Source organism: Sus scrofa, chromosome 1, assembly GCF_000003025.6.
Source record: "Sus scrofa isolate TJ Tabasco breed Duroc chromosome 1, Sscrofa11.1, whole genome shotgun sequence".
Classification (NCBI taxonomy): domain Eukaryota; kingdom Metazoa; phylum Chordata; class Mammalia; order Artiodactyla; family Suidae; genus Sus; species Sus scrofa.
In genome coordinates this window covers 201,659,340-201,679,408 of record NC_010443.5, presented here as the reverse complement: position 1 = coordinate 201,679,408, position 20,069 = coordinate 201,659,340, and the positions used below count along the sequence as shown (strand labels likewise).

Below are 20,069 nucleotides of genomic sequence, written 5' to 3'. Positions count from 1 at the left end.
TATTCACTTCTAACTTGAATGTCACAGTGATGGGGAAGTGAATTGCATCATACAATTATTTAATCAGGTTGCACATTCAGGCTTGGTATTTCTTTTTATTATTAAACAAATACAAGATGTTTCCTACAGTACAATTTTAATAAATAAAGGTAATAAATAGATCAAATACAAGGATGTTTTATAAGGTGCATGCAATGTTAAATGTACAAAAATACTTAAAATCTTATAGATAGATAAATAAATATTTAAATAGATAAATAAATAGATCAGCAAGGGATCTGTAGAGAACCAGTGCCTGAAGAGTAGAACAGGATTTTGCGTAATGCTTCTGAAAACCTTTGACAGATTGATTCATTTCATGGCAGGATGACAGCAGAAATGAGGGGCTGTGACATGGCAGCACAGGAGGAAGTGTGGGCTTGTTAGTCAGTGAGAAGCATTTCCGAGATGAACCAGGTGTCTGTCACTCCTTCCTCCTGAGTCTGTCTTGCAGGTTTGTGGAGGAAGAGAAGGCTCTCATGACTTCTGCCCTGATGATCTCCCAGGCACAGGGGCTGTAGCTCTTCTCTTGCAGATAGAGGGTGAGTCTGTGGAAGTATTTCCTCACAGCCAGGATGGAGCCCTCCTCCAGCAGGGGCGTCCCTTCCAGCCCCACCTCCTGCATGACACAGGCTTCCAGGTCCCTGAGCTGCTGATCCAGTCCAGTGCAGAACTGGTGCAGGAGGCTCTCATCCCAGGCAGCAGCCGAGCCCTCTGTGCTGAAGAGCTGGAAGGTCTGCTGGAGCATCTCATGCACCAGAGCCATGGCTTGAGCCTTCTGGACCTGGTTGCCCCCCAAGGCCTCTTGGGGGAATCCAAAGTCCCTTCTGTGGTCCAGGCAGGAGAAGGGGGAGATTCTCCTCATTTGTGCCAGGAGCCTCAGGGCCCTGGTGTGAGCCAGGCTGTGGGTCTGAACCGGGTCGCAGCCCAGAGAGCAGATGGCATTGCAGCTGAGCAGCACCAGGGCCGTGAAGAAGGCTGAGGTTGGGGCCATTGGGAACCTTGCAGATAGATGCTGCTGTCCTGGCTGAGGTGGGTGACTCTGTGACCCCGCTCTCTAGGATGTCTGAAGACCTTCCCTCAGGCCTGTGTCTTAAATAGGAACGAATTCATTTCCATTTTCTGAATGTTCCCTCTTTCCACTTCTGTTTCTGCTTTTCACTTTGCACTCTCCAAATGGGTTAGGGCAACATTTCTCAGCCATATCTTTTTCACTATTGCCTTCCCTTCCTCTCTCTACAGAGCATTTTTAGATTTTTTTTTCCTTATTGTTCCCCCATGAAATTATGTAAACACAGGCATACTGTGTATCTATTTATATAGTCCATGGATATCTCTATTTTTTCAGTAAAAAAAAAAAGTACAAAACTTACTCTTTGTATTCACTGGACAGTTAAAAATGACACAAAATTTGTAAACTACGAATGAAATGTAAAAGCTATTGAATTTTAATTTGCCTTTATACCTAAATCTTGCAAACTAAGTTGGCAGAGTGACTTTTAGGGTAATATATTGACTTACATATATAAGAATGTATTAAATTATGTACTCAACATTCATGTAGATGATAACACCAAAGTATGGATATATTTTTAAAAAATCATTCAAGACTGGTCAAAATCATTGAAAGACTTAAATTATTTTCTTAATATTTGTTTTTAGCCTTTAATTTTAATTTTGCTTCATATTAGAAAATATTTTTTAACTTCACTGGCTAATAGACATACAGATATTTTCAAATTTTTTCTGTTTAGCATTGACATAATTATTGATGTGTTGAATGACTTTAGAGGAATTAAATAATGAAATGTAACCATATTTGTATTTAATGTACAGATATAATTTGATGTTTGTATTTACCTCCCATAGCCTGAATCACACTGAGACTCAAACATAAGCCACATCTACGAGACAGCCAATGGAAGCTCATAAGTAAGTAAAAGCCACCCCTCACTGATTATATGTACAATTTGTTTATTTTCAGCAAACTCAGTGTCAGTACTGCTCTTGTGATAGGACAGAATAGCCAAAGAGAAAAGTCAATACTGAGGAATAAGATTTTGTTGGATAGGGTTGAATTTGGACTTCCACACAGCAGTCTAATAACACAATTTTTTCAAGGCCCTGAAAGCTAGTGTGTGCACCCCTTGGAGCCCAGAGAGGCATGATTTAGGAATCATCATCCCTTTGAGTCTTATTCTGTATTTTTTCACTAAATTTCAGATTTCTCAAAGGACTTTCAGCGGTTCCAATGCAAGGCTATTCTTTCCAAGCAAAAGGAAGCCACCACTGTAGTTAATTGAGAACTGAATGAATATTGAATATTATTGTGGAGTGAACTGACTTTCATCTCCATTCATGAGTTCCTTTGATTTTGCTGTGGATTTTGTGTTGCCTAAGCTGTCAACATTCCAACCTTTAAATAGTAGCTATGTGACCATCTTTGGCAAATCAGCTCTGTGGTGACTGGACTGTCTCTTATTCTCTGTGGAATTCTCAGCACCAGGCCCAGTGTAATCACCCAACAGATAATGTTTACCAAAGCAGTATCTTGGATTTTGCTTATCCTGTTGGAAGACATGTATGAGTGACCAAACTATTTTGCTTCATCACTATTTTGCGCATCATTTTGCTGAGATTATAATAGACAATGGCTAATGTTTCCACTTTGCCCCTACTGGTGTCAATAATACCCACTGAGTTTATTGTTCAAACCACTACGATTTTCTTTGCTTTAAGTTGCATGGGGTTCTGGGGTTTCAAGTTGCAAGAGCAGCACATTTTTTTTTTTCAGCCTTTGCCTAGCACCATATTAAACTCCCAAGGGTGGTCTCATCTCCAGTTTGCCCTCTCCTATGTCATAATAGAAAAGAATTAGCCTGGTGTCAGATACAGAGTCACATACCTAAACTCAGCTCAAGGCAACCAGATATTTACCCAGTTACTGTTGGTGGTTCTATTGATGGGGCCGTTACTACCTTTATCCTGAGATTCTTTGGAGACTCCTCACAAAAAGGATGCATGCCCATTTGCCCTCTGTATTTTCATCCCATTGCTTGGGATGATGGGCTCCATTTCAAGTTGATATACAAAATCTGTCATATAATAATTAGAGCATTACTTCAGGTCAAAACTCAAGAGTTTCTGTTCTGAGTCCTTGCTCTTCTTGTTTTGTCTGCAACCCTGTTCGTTCTTCTTTTTTACTCAACATGACTATAAGCTTACTTTTAGATGCCAGGTGTATAGTCTTTAAAGATCTCTATGTTTTGAATGTTTGAGACCCTGCAAAATTCCTATTTTGAACTCCAAACCCCAATGTGATGGTATTAAGTGATTGGCCCTTTGGGAACTGATTAGGGCATGAGGATGGAGGCCCCACAAGGGGAATTAGTGCCTTTACGAAAGAGGTCTGAGGAAAAGCCCTCACTCTTCTGCCCTGTGACATTACAGGAGACTCTGCAACGTGAGATCTGAAGCAGGCTCTCGCCGGAATCCCACCACGCTGACACCCTCATCTTGGATTTCCTGGCTCTAGACCAGTGAGCCATACATTTCTGCTCTTTACAAACTACCCAGTCTTTGCTCTTCTGGGGACGAAGCAAGAATAGACCAAGACATGACCTGAACTATTTTCTCCTCAGACTACTACTCAGGAGTGTGTAAAATACCTAAATGGAGAGAAACCATGTGGCCCAACCTCATCTCCTAGGTATGTAGGACAGCAGCTTTTGTGTCAAGAGCTCAATCAATAGTCAAGCAGGGAACCATCATGGCAATAATAGAAGGAATAATACCAACATGTATTATATAGATGTGGTGTGAGAGGACGACAATGCAAAGACCCTTTATGAATTATTCATGGTTCTACAAGGGATGTTTTAAGGGAATATTGTGTGAGGCTTTTTTGAAGATTATCTGCAGGATTATTTTCTTCAAGTTTTCATTTTCAGTATGCAGAAGATGAGGATGAGGATCACAGGCCTGGATGTAACTTGAAGTCTCAGTCTCACTTTTAGTTCAGAGGGCCTCAAGAGGTTGCAAGGAGCTGCCTGATCATACTTTTTCTTTGCTCCTCAGGGAAAAAGGCAACAACTTGTAATGTGTCTACATATATGGATACTTCCCTCCTTAGCCTATGCCTTTGGGGATCAACTTGAATCATTCTTTCAGAATCAGTGCCGCTAGAGCTCCTAATGAGAAGCAGCCAGGTAAACATACCTAGATTGAAATTATGGAATAATTATTCCATAATCAACTCAGATTGTTTTTTTAAAACTGTGTGCAGACAAGAACACAAGAACATTGGTTGTTTTTTTCCCACCCAGAATGTCATCAGTACAAATAATGTACCAATGAAGGGTGTTCTTATTCACTACACTTTTCCCCTCTTCCTTTAGTCATGGAATCATTTCCCAATTTCTCTGCACTTAGATTCCTATGAGTATCAATTCGGGCCTGCTAACGTGAGTAGAAGTGACATTGCCCTGTACTGACCTGGCCTTTGAAGACATCCCATGCTGTCCCCATACTTACTCCCTTTTCTGAGACTAGGGGAAAAAAAAAAAAACCTGAACACTACTGAGAAATTTGAAGTCGTACATAGAATATGCCAAGGCCACACAATAGCAGGTTCCCATGTCATCGAATCATTGTTTGGAGCAGAGCGAATCAGAAGATTCATCTGATCAGGAGTGCCTGTGTGGTGCTCTGATACAAAGGAAAGTTAAATTTCTCTTAGGATCAGATTGCTGACAGTTTGCTGTTCACTTGTTGCAGCAGCTAGCATTAAGTCAACTGACCAATGTCTGCAACAACAGACTGTCCTGAAAACCTTTCCATTAAAAATAAACTTCCCACATAGGGACAGCAAATGGCCCCCAATAACTTCATCAAATTTAAGAAATTACTCTACAAAACATTTATTCAGTGAAATAATCATAGTCTCCCGAAACATATTTTTGATACTTCATGATTTTCATTTCAAATATTTTTCAGCATGTATGGAAATGTGAGGTGAGATTGCTTTGGGGGTCAAATCAAGCAATAATGTTACTGATTAAGATGTGTCACAAGTGTGCCTTTTTTCTCTCTTGACTCTTCGTTGACAATTGTTGCATAAGGGAAAGGCACACTTCAGTTTCTACTCTGACAACCTCCCAGGCACAGGAACTATATTCCTTCTTTTTGAGGTAGCGATGGATTCTTTGGAAATATTTCCGGACAACACTTCCCAAATAGGCACAAGCCAGATTGTCACCTTCCATCTGCTCTAGTCGGTCCAGGCCGTGATCAAGGCGAGAGAGTAGGTGATCGAGGAGGGCGTTGTTCCAAGCAGCCCGGCTGTTCTCTGTGTTGAAGAGGTTGATGATCTGCTGGAGCATCAGAGGGTGGAAACAGGTGCCTTGAGATGTCTGTGTTCTGGTGGTTTTGCCTCCTCTCCAAGGAAATTGGAAGTCAGTTCTGTCCTTTAGGCATGCCTGAGAGGAGGTCCTTTTCATCTGTCTTAAAAGCATGAAGATTTCCCTGTTCTCTAACCTATGGATCCCAGAGAATTGGCCAAGAGTGCCAGCAGCAGTGGAGGAGAGTATCACCCCTGCCAGGAGCAAATGGATGTGGGCCATTGAGAATTTCAGTCGATTCAGGAGAGGGCCACCAGGGGGCGCGCGGGCACTGCTAAACTGTGAGCGAGAAGGTTCCTTCCCCGAACTCAGGGCAGAGTGCTTCTCTAGGCGGTGTTTTGAACACACCGACTCTCAGAGGCTGTAGTTTCCGCGGGGCTGGCAGCGCGAGAGAAAGAGCTGATCGTCTGCACGGAGCAAGTTGGTGCTGCTTTAATAGTGCACGAAAAACCTTCCTTACTGAGTCCCTGACTGCTGAAGAGCGGGGCTAGTCCCGGCTTGGCCAGCGACATTTCTGTCTGGTAGGGATCTGGGAACCTTGCATTTTCTGAGCGTTCGCCTGAGTTTTCTGAGGTATTTTCGCACAGAAACTTTAGCGAGGCCATTTTTAATGGAAGAATCTGTTTCGGAATGAGAGCCAGTTGTAGCCAGTTTTACAGATTGGGGCTTTTTAGGAGCGGTGCTAGGACAGTTCCGAGAAGGGGGGGCATGGAGTTACCATTGTGGGTCTTTGAAAACGAATCTGACTAGGAACCACGAGATTGCTGGTTTGATCCCTGGCCTCATTCAGTGGGTTAAGGATCCAGCGTTGCCCTGAGCTATGGTGTTAGGTCGCGGAGGCGGCTTGGATCCTGCGTTGGTGTGGCTGTGTGTACTTTAGGCTGCCAGCTGTAGGTCCAATTCGACCCCTATCCCGGAACCTCCTTATGCCCTGGATGCAGCCCCAGCAAGAAAAAAAAGAGAGAAAGGCGGGACGCAGCGGGGCCGCGATGGGAGCACTGGGAGGTGTTGGGGACGCCCAGGGGGCGATTTGGCGCTTGTCCTCCTGAGGCCAGAGGACAGGAAAGCTGTGACTTTCCTGGTGTAATTCAAGTCTCCAGTGGTAAAATGGAGGAGAAATTACCGAAGAACTGAAAAGCAGGAATGTTTAAAAACTCGTAGCATTTTACTTTTTATATTTTTAAATTAATTTTTAATTTAATTGATATCCGTTTAATTGAAATTACCTTTAACTTATTTTTATGTTTTAATTTTATTGTATTGAACTGTTTTAAAATATAAAAAAGAAAATATTAAAATATTTGAATATTAAAACACACCATTATATCAAACTGTATTTAAACTTTTTTTTTTTTTTTTTTTTTTTTTGCCAAGCCCATGGCAAGGGGAAGTTTCCAGGCCAGGGCGAGGGATGGAACCTCAGCCACAGCTATGATACAACCCATGGCAGTAACAATGCCAAGATCCTTAAGCTGCTGCCCCACAAAGGAACTCCAAAACTTTGCTTATTTTGAACCAAAATTGGAAGTTCCCGTTGTGGCTCGGTGATTAGTGACTCTGACTAGGAAGCATGAGGTTGCAGGTTCTATCCCTAGCCTCGCTCAGTGGGTTAAGGAGCCATCCTTGCTGTGAGCCCTGGTTTGTGTAGGTCTCAGCCTAGGCTCAGATCCCATTGTTCCTTCCCCAACCCAGGGCAAGGTGCTTCTCTAGGCGGCCGCAAGAGGGCGCAGGATGTCCTTTTATGGGGTTTGTTTTGGAAACACGGACTTTCAGAGGCTGTAGTTTCCGTGAGGCTGGCAGTGAGAGAGAGCTGATCTTTACGGAGCAAGTTGGTGCTGCTTTAATAGTGCACGAACAACCTTCCTTTCTGAGTCCCTGACTGCTGAAGAGCGAGGCTAGTCCCGGCTTGACCAGCGACATTTCTGTCTGGTAGGGATCTGGGAACCTTGCATTTTCTGAGCGTTCGCCTGAATTTTCTGTGTTATTTTTGCACAGAAAGTTTAGCGAGGCCGTTTTTACCCAAGAATCTGAGGGGTGTGCGGCTCAGAACGAGAGCGATTTGTAGCCGATTTTACTGATTCGGGCGCAGTGTAGGTGCAGCTCACAGAAACGGGAACGCGATGGCGGTGGGAGGGTTGGGGGGCGTTGGGGATGCCTTGGGTATGAGTTGGATCCTCTCCACAGTGGTGCTAAGGCTGGGGAAGCTGTGCCCCTAGATTCGCTGTGACTTTCCTGGTGTCTTTCAAGGCTACAACGTTAAAGTGGAGGAGAAAGTATTAAAGAACTGTAAAGTAGGAATGTTTAAAAACTCGTAGCATTTTACTTTTAATATTTTTAATTAAATTTATTTTTAATTCCATTTATATCTGCGTAATTTAAGTACTTCTACATTATTTTTGTATTTTAATATTTTATTGAAATATTTTAAAATATTAAACAGAATATTACAATATATTTGAATATTAAAACAGCATTATATCAAACTTTAAATTTTACTTTTTAAAATTTTTATTTATTTCTTTAAATTTTTTTTCCATTATAGTTGGTTTACAGTGTTCTGTCAATTTTCTTCTGTACAGCAAAGTGACGCAATCACACATGCATAGGTACATTCTTTTTCTCACATGATCCTCCATCATGCTCCATCCTAAGTGACTTGATATTATCCAGTGCTATACTTTTTTTTATTGGCCATACCTATAGCATAGGGAATTTCCCAGGCCAGGGCCAGGGATGGAACTCAGCAATGACCCTAGCCACCACAGTGAGTGACAATGCTGGATCCTTAACCTGCTGTGCCACATAGGAACTCCAAAACTTTACTTATTTTAAACTAAAACAATCATTTAATGTAATTTTACCTTCCAGACTTTAATGGAAGCCTTAAATTAATATTAATATTTTCAAGATTTTTTAAAAACTTGGCATTAATTGAGAGAATTTCCATGTTTGACATGTTCTCCTGGCTCTGTGACAGTTTTTTAATGATATTTAAGTCAGGTTACTGAAAGACTGTTTCCAGGACTCCACCTTGACTGTATTGTTTGAAAAATGATTTCACTTCCTGTATAAGCTGTTGGGACATGTAGTAGGTCAGACCTTTTAAAACGTTTTTGGTAAGAATTTTATAAATTAAAAGGAATTTGCCCAAATGTCGATGACAACTTGAAAGCTTCCTTTGAAAAACTCTCAGGGAGTTGCAAGTACAGGGTCAATATTGTCTTTTTTTTAATTTGAGATTTTGTTCCTCAAATTTAGAATTTTCTCTTTTTAAATATTGCATTAAAATATTCCTTATCTTGATTGCATAAACTTGGGGCATAATCCATGTTTGTGGAAAGTATTTGCTTACTTTACCCTAATACTCCCCCAGGAAATCGTTAGGATTAGTGTGATGATCTTTCACTGGTGAAAGTACAGGAATGTCTTCTTTCTTACCATCCTTACCCCGATTTGCATTTTTAATCCAAGTCCTGGTCTGTACAACTTTTAAAAAAAAAAATCTGTTTCTTAACATCACCAGAGGTGGTCTGTGACTAAGGATGAGGGTAGGACTATTCATCTCATTTCTGTGATTCATGGAACAACCATATTTTTTCAGACAAGTGTCCTAAATGCTGGGTCTCTGCAGAGCACTTCAAGTGCTGCAGGATTTCTCTCCAGAATGCCACAGGCACTGCTCTGAGAGTGGAAACTTGTGCTCTGCTCCCTCACGGTGCAGCAGGCAATGTCTCTCCTAGAGTTTGCATTTGAGCTTCAACCTGCAGACCCTGACAGTGGGTAAGGGAGCTGCAGTCATAGCTTCTCTGGGCTGGGCTGAGCATGGACTCTACAGGTTATCTTGTGTTATATTAATATAAAAGCTGCCAGCATTCACCGTGTTGAGATTCTCAGCCTGTACTTTGCAACTTTAATTTTACTTCAGCTTTACAAATCCCTGAGTGACCACTAGTTCAGTTGTTTCCATTTTTTAGAAGGTTAAATGAAAATCTGATGTCATTTGAGGTCAGAGACCACAGATTTGGTGCAAGTGGAGGTTTCTGCTGCCCTCAGCCCCTCCTCTTTATTAGCTCTGAGTACTGGCCCTCAGCTGAACTGGGCATGTGCTGCTTCCTTCCTCCTAATCCTGCCTCTGATGTCTGTCCTCCCAGTTCCCTGCAGGGCAGTCTGCATCCCTGCCTTACTTCTCTAGAATCCACACTGCCAAGCATATTGTCATGTAGGTGTGCAGTCAGCACATTTTGGTGACAGAAAGAAGAGAATGGTTTGAAGTATCCTTTCCCCCTTTTTGAGAGATGGGGGGAAGAGCTGCCTTAAAAGTGGAAAGTGGAGTTCCCATCGTGGGACAGTGGTTAACGAATCCGACTAGGAACCATGAGGTTGCGGGTTCGGTCCCTGCCCTTGCTCAGTGGGTTAACGATCCGGCGTTGCCGTGAGCTGTGGTGTAGGTTGCAGACGCGGCTCGGATCCCGCGTTGCTGTGGCTCTTGCATAGGCTGGTGGCTACAGCTCCGATTCAACCCCTAGCCTGGGAACCTCCATATGCCGCGGGAGCGGCCCAAGAAATAGCAACAACAACAAAAAGACAAAAACAAAAACAAAAAAAAAACAAAACAAACAAAAAAAAAAGTGGAAAGTTCGCAGGCTAAGGGTCAAATCAGAGCTGCATCTACCAGCCTGCAAGACAGACAGAGTAACTGGGGATCTGAGAAGCATGGGCAGCCTACATCACAGCTCGCAGCAGTGCTGGATCCTTAACCCACTGAGCAAGGCTAGGGATCAAACCACATCCTCATGGATGGTATTGGGTTTCCACTGAGCCACAATGTGAACTCCTGAATTAACCCTTGATGTTAATGTTTGTGCATAGTTGTCCATAGTCTATGTCAGGATATATGAGCTGTGAGGCCTGAAAGTGATGTGAAGGAATTCAAACGTAATGTCTCTTAGCCTCTTAAAAAGGAAACAGATAGGCTAGTTGTATTTTGATGCATTCAGAAGTGTGGAAATGGAGAGCAATCTCAAGTCTGTAAGTCTTCTTATTAGAATTAAAAGAGGTACAGATTGAGACTCAGATTTTTATTTCAAGCTGGGTCTCATTTAGATGAACACATCCTGCTAGATTGGTCCTCTGTCATGTTCCATGAATGTGTTTAATTTCCAGTGTCATAACCAAATGAGGCATTGGAGTTGTCACATTACTTGGAAGAGGTATTGAGAAAAACGTGGAAACAACATTGAGATAGGAAGAGAAATGACAACCCCGGCCTGTATAACACTGTCCCTTGCAGGCAGGTATTCAGAGCATCTGGAGAACGTCTCCTATGGCCAGACATCTGCATCAGCAAGCTCACTGGGGACCTGCCAGGCTCTTCACTGGTGACATGGAGGATGATGGTCTCCAGCCCCGTCTGCAGACTTAGCTGTGACCTGGCCCAGATCCATGGCCTGCCAAAGCAGGAGACCCCCACAGTTCTGCACCTAATGGGGAGAGTCCTCCTTGTTTTCCTGCCTGAAGGACAGGAATGCTTTGGGGTTCCCCAAAAGCTGAACAGCAGCCAGTTCCAAAAAACTCAGGCCACCTCTTTCTCCATGAGATGATCCAGCCGAGCTTCAACTTGTTTGGCACAAACAGCTGAAATTCTTCACTGGGCTTGATCAGCAGGAGGAAGCTCTGCAGACCAGTTTGGTGCAGTAGCCTGGGGAAGAAAAGACCTTCCTGGAAATGAGGACTCTAGCCTGACTTTGAAGAAGTCCTTTTGAAGGACCAGGTTACATCTGAAAAGAAAGTATAGCCGCTGTGCGTGGGACATCGTCAGACTGGAAGTTAAGGTATGAAAATAGGCTGTGCTTTCCCTGTAGCATCAACCTCAGAGAAAACCCAGAAGTGGGCAAGGAGACTTGAAGCCAGTCATCCGCAATTGGGTTTTACCTACTTATAGGTGCCTCTTGTGTGTCAGTGTTCCCTCAGTTTAAAGACTTTTCTGCTTCGGTTGTAAATGCATTGAGTCATCTCAGCACATTGATTTTAGTTGTAACTGGAGGTGAGACTCTTGAATCCAGAGAAAATATATTTTAAGATTTGTAATAATTAGAAATTATCTTTCTATTATGATTGCTGCATTTACAAAATTTATGCTTATTATTATGATGTGGTCAATTTTGCTTTGGTGGTGCACAAGGTATATTTTTAATGGTTAGGTTTTACTCAGACTCTTAAAGAGAATCACAGTGTTGGAGTTCCCACTGTGGCACAGTGAAGAATCAAAGTGTCCTTAAACCTAAATCTGACTTAAAATCAAAAATGAATATAATTAGTTTTATTGATTTCCTTGATTCTTAACATATTTTGATGCCACATGGCCCCCAGTAGTTTACTTGTGTTTGTGAATATATTGGTAGATGAAACAAAGATACTGCTTTTTTTTGGAGCTTTTCTGCTGGAGAGGATAGGGCTTAATGTGTAATTAGGAGGGAACCCTTGCTGGGCTAGGAAGGAGAAGCATAAGGCACTAGGACAGGTTATCGCAGCAGGACCTCTTCCCTTTTTTTAATTTTTAAATTTATTTTTATTGTTTAAAATACAGTAGAGTGTGGTTGACCTACAGTGGAGTGCAGATTTAGGTGTACAACACAGTGAGTCAGTTATACATGTACATATATCCATTCTTCCTCATATTCTTTTCTCAGGTGGGTAATTACAGAACATAGAGTAGATTTCCCTGTGCTGTACAGTAGGTCCTATAGTTATTGGAGCTGTTCCTTTAACTTGTACTTTCTTGAAAAAACATGTCTGATGGTTGTTTATTCAGTTTCAGCAGTTGCATGATGACGAAACTGTGCGAAATACATTTTAGAATCATGGAATTTAAACTTCAGCAAATAGGTAGTGAGTATGCCTTCTATTTGTTGCCACTGTGCTGGGTGCCAGATACAATGTACAGAGCAGACACCTTGGTATTGTCACAGAGCTTCCAGTCTGGTGGGGATATGGGTTGGCGAGCATTCAACTAAAGGCATGTTGATGCTGTGACAGGGAAAGTGCAGGACACTGGGAGCATGTGGGATCCCACGGATCAGAGAAAGCTTCTGGAAGAAGCAGCTGGTGAGCTGGCATCTCAAGGGTCTGCAGGGTTAGCATGATGGCCAGTGGTGGACATGTTGTGTGGAGATCGTGTAGGGTAGCAGGCAGATAAAGGGTTTGGAGAGGAACAAGTGTTTTGAGATGTGACTCTGGGTAAAGTCATGCATATGGAAGTTGTAATCTCAGAGATGACATTTGGAACCATTTGGGAGATTGAGACTCTGTGCAGAGAGGACGAAGTGTGATGCCTAGTGTGGAATTTTGAGAAAAACCAAAGGTCCCTAAGATGAGAGGGAGGAGTCAGCAAAAGCAGGAGAAGAGGAGGAGCAGAAAAGCAGAGGATGGTGGTGACATGGAAACCAGCTGAAGGTCCAACTTTAAAATGGTCAATGTGGGAACAAGTGTTTGATGCTTCTGAAATGTCAGCTGGGGCTGCCTGACAGTGAACTGTGGCCTCAGTAAGATGTAGTTTGTTACGCATCTTGGCTGAGCAGTTTCAAGAAAACAAGCAGACAGGCACCAGATTCTAGTAATTGGAGAAATGAGCTGCATGTGAAGAGATAGGGACTCATATTGCAGGATGTTCTAGACGCTGGGTAGAACAGAATAATATCGTTGTATGCGAAGGAATGGTCATATTCCGGAAGTCGAAGATGAAAATTAAGCACTTTTAATTTGATCAAAACCAGCCTGTCCAAAGGAAGATGCGGATACAGCAGAGAGAGGAGCTCACTGATAAAGCATAAGCATCTCGCTAAAGCCTTTTCCACTTTGCAGCAAGGGAATCTCTCCCCAAAGCTGTATCTTCTGAAACTGACCCTCCATGAGGAATTGGACCCTGGAACAGCCATGGTGAGTCTTGGGATGTCTAAGAGAGACTTTCTTTTATAAAATGATATAAGGTCTGAATGTGAGAATGGAGGTGGGAATGGGGATGGGCCAAAGGTCCATCTCTTCTCAGGCAGATAGGTTCTGTGCAAGCATGTGTACCAGTGTTGACCATGTTAAAAATTTGCTAAATGAAGTATTTAAATAATTTGAACTCTTTAATAAATATTAAACATGGATTACCTTCTTAATAATTTAAAATACAATTTTTGACTTAGGAAAAGTGGAATTTTCCTAGTCATGTCATTACGAAATTTTGCATAATTATTGATTTCATATTAGCACAATGAAATAATAAACTCAGACAACAAATTGAGAGACACTTTCTTTGATACCTTTCACAAGCACATTGATTAGATCTTCATATGGCTAAACAATTTCTAGTAACTTTAAACAGGTACAGAAGTATAATGTACTAAGAAACAGGTCTTCAGATCAAAATATTGCGAAGTGTAAAACAAAAATGTTGAATGTTTAATAAGTCTGGATTTATTAACAAATCCTTTCTTATCAGGCCTGTCACAGAGTTTTTAAGCACACCTATTTTTGTATTAAGGTATTTGTAGATTTACTTAGAAACCAGGCAAAATGACCTCGTGCCTTAAGGAGATTTGTCCCTGAGCAGATTAAAATGTATAAAAACATGCCTTCATTCTAGCCTCTTGGATGATAGGAAGAAAATAAAATTAACGTAATTTTGAAATAGGAATTGAAGAAGCTCTTTATTAACAAGTTGAAAACTCAGGAATTAAAGAAATATTTTGACTATCAAAATGCTGAACCTGACTGCCTTTCACTGGCACGTGCTTATAAATGGCAGAAATGTATTTGTCACAGTTCTGGGGCTGGAAGCTTGGGATCTGGTGGCAGCATGGTTGAGTTCTGGTGAGAGCCCTCTTCTGGGTTGCAGCCTGCCAGCTTCTCTTTGTATCTTCACATGCTGGGGAGCAGAGAGAGAATGCAGGCTGTCTTGTGAGCCTCATGAAGGCACTAATCCTATTCCTCTGAGCCCCACCCTCATAACCTCATCAAATCTGAATGACTCCAAACACTCTACCTCCTAATCCATCGCATAGGGGTAGGTTCCTATATGAATTTGGGGTCCATAACATGGTGATAGGATCCCAAGGTCTTGTGTTTATGGCAAGGTCCTTAGGATAAATTCATTCCTGACATTTATTTGAGGCAAAAAACACATTCCTTGATGCTGCCTTCATTTCTTAATGGCACATTAAACCTGAATTGATTACTAATGAAATGTTGCAGTTCTACTGGGAACAAGATCACCAACGCCTACCAGATAAATTCCAGTCTTTATCTAAAATGAGGGTGATAGAAGTGTAGATTCCTTTGACTTTTGTAAGGGACTCATTTAATTCACAACTGGCAAAGAGCCACAGCAGTGACAATACTGAATCCTTAACCCACTGAGCTACCAGGGTTACCGGTCAGTTCAGAAATCTTTCAGCTCATGAGGTAATGAGTACAGGTTGCTTGGAGGCTTAATGGAATAATAATGTGATTGATTAGAGAGTGTCACAAGTATAAAAATCTTCTTTATGTAGACTTTTCTTTGAGGATCTTAGGTAAGGGAAAAGCACCTTTCAATTTCTACTCTGACAATCTCCCAGGCACAGGGGCTGTATTTCTTTCCTTCAGGTAGAGTTGGATTCCTTGGAAATACTTTCGGAGAGCAGATCCTACATGGGGACAATCCATATTGTCTTTTTTCATATGCTCCAGTCTTCTCAGGCCCAGATCAAGGCTAGAGAGTAGTTGATCGAGGAGGGTGGTGTTCCAAGCAGCACGGCTGTCCTTTTTGGAGAAGACACCGGAGATCTGCTGAAGCATCAGATAGCAGTAACAGGTGCCTTCAGTCTTCTGGATTTGGGTGATACTCTCTCTTTTCCAAAGAAATTTGAAGTCGATTCGTCCTTTAAGCATAACTGAGAAGGGATCTTTTTTATCTCTTGCAAATGTTTGAAGATTTCCCTCTTCTCTACGCAATGGACAGCAGACAAGTTCTGGTCAAGAAAGCAAACAGAGATGGAGCAGAGCATCACTCCTGCCATTACCAAGTAAATCTGAGCCATTGAGAATTTCAGTGATTCACCAGACGGCCTCCAGGGAGCGCACGGGTACCTCTAAGCAATTTGCGCAGAGGTTCTTTAGCTGGGTCTTCGGGCAGCGTGCTTCTCTACACGGCCGCAAGAGGGCGCAAGATGTCTTTTTATGGGGTTGGTTTGGGAACTCCAGACCTGGGCGTTTGCACCTTCAGTGGGTCCTGCTGTGAGAAAGCAAGGGCATCCTGGCCTCGGAGAGCAACTTTGTGCTGCTTTAATAGTGTGGGGCTGGGGAAAACCTTCCTTCCTGAGGCTGTGATTGTTGATGAGAGATCTTTGTCAAGACCAGCAGAGCATTTTTATGGACAAAAAATTTTGCCACAGTCCAACCAGGGCATTTTTATGGACAAAAAATATAAACATGAAGCAAACATTTTTCCACGGTCCCTCCAGGGCTTTTGTTTTTGTTTTTGTTGTTTGTTGTTGTTGTTTTTTTGGAATTTTTGTCTTTTTTTAGGGCCGCACCCATGGCATATGGAGGTTCCCAGGCTAGGGGTCTAACCCAGAGCTGCAGCCTCCTGACTCCACCAGAGCCACCTCTGCTCTGCACAGTCATGGCAACACCAACTCCTTAACCCCTGAGTGAGGCCAGGGATCTAACCCTCAACCTCATGGTTCCTAGGCGGATTCATTAACCACTGAGCCACAATGGGGAACTCCCCCTCCCCTCCGGTGCATTTTTATGGGCCAAGAGTGTAAATATGACATATTTTTCGGCGGCCCCTCCAGGGAAAATGGAACTTCGCATTTTCTTGCTTTCCTCTGTTATGTGAGTTATTTTAGTACAGAAACTTGAGCGAGGCCATTTGTACTAAAGAAAATTCGTTTACTGAGTAATCTGAGAATTGGAAGTAGAGTGAGTTGTAGCCGATTTTACAGATTTGGGCTCGCTTTTGGCGCGATTCAGCGACAGCCCAGGGAAAGGGGGCCGCAGCTGCTGCCATGGGGGCGGAGCGGCGGGAAGACTGGGCGGTGTTGGGACACCCTGTTGTGAGTCTGAGTGCGACCACCACTGGGACCCTAGGACAGGTAAGTTGTGCTACTAGATGTTCTGTGACTTTCCTGGAGTCTTTGAAGGCTCAAGGTTGACGTGGAGGACGAAGTACTGAATAACTGAAAAGTAGGAATATTTTTGAAGTCATAACATTTTATATTTTATATTTAATTAATTTTATCTTTGTCATTTAATCAATTTAAATTAACATTTTAACGATTATATTTTTCAACATACTTGTTAAAATATTTTAAATATTAAATGTCACTATATTTATGTTAAAATATTTAAATATTAAACATTAAGTATTTAAATACCAAACATATTAAAATTTAAATTAATATTTAAATTTTTATATTATATAATGTTATATAAATATATTATTATATTATATATATTTATATAATACACATAAAATTAAATTTAAATTAATATGTTAACATTCATATTTTTCAATATATTTATGTTAAAATATTTTAAATATTAAATTTCCATATTTTATGTTAAAATAATTTAAATATTGAACATTATATATTAAAATCTATTTGAATATTAAAACAGCATTTTATTAAACTTTGTTTAAACCTATTTTTCTTATATATAAACAAGTATTTAAGGAGTCCTCTTGTGGAACAGCAGGTTAAGGATCTCACAGTGTCACTGCAACAGCCTAGGTCTCTGCTGTGTTGCGAATTTGATCTCTGCCCAGAATCTTCCACATGGCTGGAGTATGGCCAAAATAATAAATAAATAAAGCATTTAATATAATTTTATGTTTCTATGTTTAATGGAAGCAAACTCATTTATATTTTCAAGATTATTTGGGGTTTGGTTGTTTTTATATATTCTTTATTTTTTTGCCATGCCCAAGGCATGCAGAGGTTCTCCAGCCAGGGATGGAATCCGAGCCACAGCAGTGACAAGACTGGATCCTTAACTCATTAATCCACCAGGGGACTCCAAGATTACTTGTTTTAGTTGAGAGAATTGCCATGTTTAACCATTTTTAGTGCTTCTGTGACAGTCTTAAGTAAGTTTTTAACTCACATTCCTGAACCATTTTTCCCAGGACTGCACCTTAATTTTATTCTTAGAAGAGTTGGCATGACACAGGATTGAGGAAATTTAGCAGGTCAGACTATTTCATTTCCTTTAGTAAGAATTGTATCAACTAAATGGATTTGCCCAAATTTTATTTGCAACACGAGGGCTTTCTTTGTAAGATTCTCAGGGACATGCAAATGCAGGGTGACTGCATTTCTTTATTTAAAATTTTGACATTTTGTTCCTCTTGCCTGTTTTGTCATCAATTTTCATTTTAAAATATTAAATTAGGAGTTCCCTCTGTGGCGCAACAGGATCAGAAGCGTCTTGGGACACTGGGATGCAGGTTCCATCCCCGACGCAGTGGGTTGCAGATCTGACATTGCCACTGCTGTCGTTTAGGTTGCAATTGCAGCTTGGATCTGATCCTTTGCCTAGGAACTCCATATGCCATAGGGAAGCCAAAAGAGAAAAAAAAAAAATATATTTATATATATATATGTATTACATTAAAACATTCTTTATCTTAATTAATTAGATTTGGTGCGTCCTTCCATTCCCTGCTTAAGGATATAACACCCTAAGTTTATCCTAATACTAAGCTAGGAAATAGCTTTTGAATTAGAGTATCATGCCACTCAATGGCTGTTAAGTATATATATGTTAACTGTTTTCCTGGCCTCTACAACATGATTTTAATGTTTTTTTTTAAGGAATAAAAAAACTCTTTGGCCCTCTTCATCTGATTTCCTTCTCACACACCCACTTGCTATGGTAACCACAAATTTGATTTCTTTTTTCTCTGAGCTTGTTGTTTTTAAATTATAATTTAATCCTTGTCACCTCTCCTTGAGCACCAAAGATGGTCTGAAACAAATTCAGGATGAAGGGAACTGTTGATCTCATTTACGACATTCACAGAGCAGCATATTTTGTTGTTGTTGTTGTTTTAAGTCAGAAAACATTCTTAGATGCTGGTTCTCTCCAAAGGGCTTCAGGCACTGTAGGATTTCTCCCCTAATGCCCTAGGCACTTCTCTAAAGATAGAAATTTGGGCTCTGCTCCCTTACAGTCCTGCAGGCAAGCCCTCTCCTAGAGTTTGCATTTGGGGCCTAAACCTGCAGATTCCTGAGGATGGTAAGGGACTGTAGTCAGAGCTTCTCTGGGCTGGTCTGAGAGTGGACTCCAAACATACAAGGCTTCTATCATTCACTCTGTTCAAATTCTCTGCCTGTAACATGCAAAATTTACTTGTTTTGATCTATTCAGTGTCCTGTGTGACCACTACTAAAGTTGTCCTGATTTTATAAAAGAAGAAATGAAAATCTGATGTCATTTGAGGTTAGGAGCCACAGATTTACTCTGAATGGAGCTTTCTGCTGCTTCCAGTCCCTCCTCTTCATCAGCTAGTAGTATTTGGTACAATTTAGGAAGCGTGAAAAAAGTGTGCAGGATGAAAGCTCTAAGTATTCATATCAGAATCGAAAATGGGATACACAGAGACTCTCTTTTCTATTTCAACCTTGGGCCTCATAGAGATGAATACATTCTATCAGATTGATCCTCTGTCACATTCCATGAGTGTGTTTAATTTCCAATGTAATAAATTAAAACATTGAAATGTAAGCATTGAAGTTGTGATGTAGTGACCTCTAAATGGAAGAAAAAATTGGAACAATGTGGAAAAAATATTGGCATAAGTAGAGAAATGACAATCCTGGCCTATTTTAAGACTCTCCCTTTGCAGGCAGGTACTCGGAGCAGCTGGAGAAAGGCTCCCATGGCCAGACATCTGCATCAGCAAGCTCACCGTGGGCCTCCCAGCTCTTCACTGGTAACACAGAGGATGATGGTCTCCAACCCTGTCTGCATACTTAGCTGTGACCTGGCCCAGATCCATGGCCGCCAAAGCAGGAGACTGTCCCATTCTGCACCTAATGGGAGAGTATTTCGTGTTTTCCTGCTTGAAGGATGGGAATGCTGCCCTAGAAGCAGCTAGATAGCAGGCAATTCCAGAGCCTCAGGCCACCTCTTTCTCCATGAGATGATCCAGCAGAGCTTCAATTCTTTTGGCACAAACAGCTGAGGTTCCTCACCGGGCTCCTGCTAGCAGTGGGAAGATCTGAAGACCAGTTTGATGCAGGAGATTGGAGAGGAAAAGACCTTTCTCCATCCTGAGTTTGAAGAACTCCTTCCAAAGGACCAGGCTCCATCCGAAAAAGAAAGTACATGGTTGCTGTGCCTGGGACATTGTCAGATTGGAAATTAAGACCTGAAGACAAGTGTGTGCTTTCCCTATAAGATCAATCTCAGAGAAAACCTAGAAGTGGGAAAGGAGACTTGGACCAGTCGTCCACGATTGAGTCTTATCTACTTATAGGTGGCCTCAAAGAGGCATCAATGTTCACTCAGTTCAGAGATTTTTTCCTGCTTTGGTTATAAATGCATTGAATCATCTTGGCACATTGTTTTTACTTGTGAGTGGAAACCATACTTTTG

The 20,069-nt window shown here is 41.5% G+C and overlaps 2 protein-coding genes, 2 long non-coding RNA genes and 1 pseudogene across 4 annotated transcripts; 2 read left to right on the top strand and 3 right to left on the bottom strand.

Moving 5' to 3' along the window:
* On the bottom strand, window positions 464-1,033 carry IFN-ALPHA-16 (interferon-alpha-16). The gene has a single exon (NM_001164855.1). It carries the CDS (start codon window positions 1,031-1,033, stop codon window positions 464-466), a length of 570 nt encoding a protein of 189 aa, NP_001158327.1.
* Window positions 1,078-14,248, top strand: LOC110255453. Its single transcript, XR_002335705.1, has 5 exons — window positions 1,078-1,971; window positions 3,490-3,748; window positions 4,117-4,247; window positions 10,729-11,269; window positions 13,299-14,248. It is a non-coding gene; the product is annotated as an uncharacterized LOC110255453 (long non-coding RNA).
* On the bottom strand, window positions 5,106-5,660 carry IFN-DELTA-9 (interferon-delta-9). Its single transcript, NM_001164848.1, has one exon. It carries the CDS (start codon window positions 5,658-5,660, stop codon window positions 5,106-5,108), a length of 555 nt encoding a protein of 184 aa, NP_001158320.1.
* On the top strand, window positions 14,803-19,395 carry LOC106509154. Its single transcript, XR_001306457.2, has 3 exons — window positions 14,803-14,885; window positions 17,596-17,658; window positions 19,318-19,395. It is a non-coding gene; the product is annotated as an uncharacterized LOC106509154 (long non-coding RNA).
* On the bottom strand, window positions 14,992-15,816 carry LOC110255452 (annotated as a pseudogene).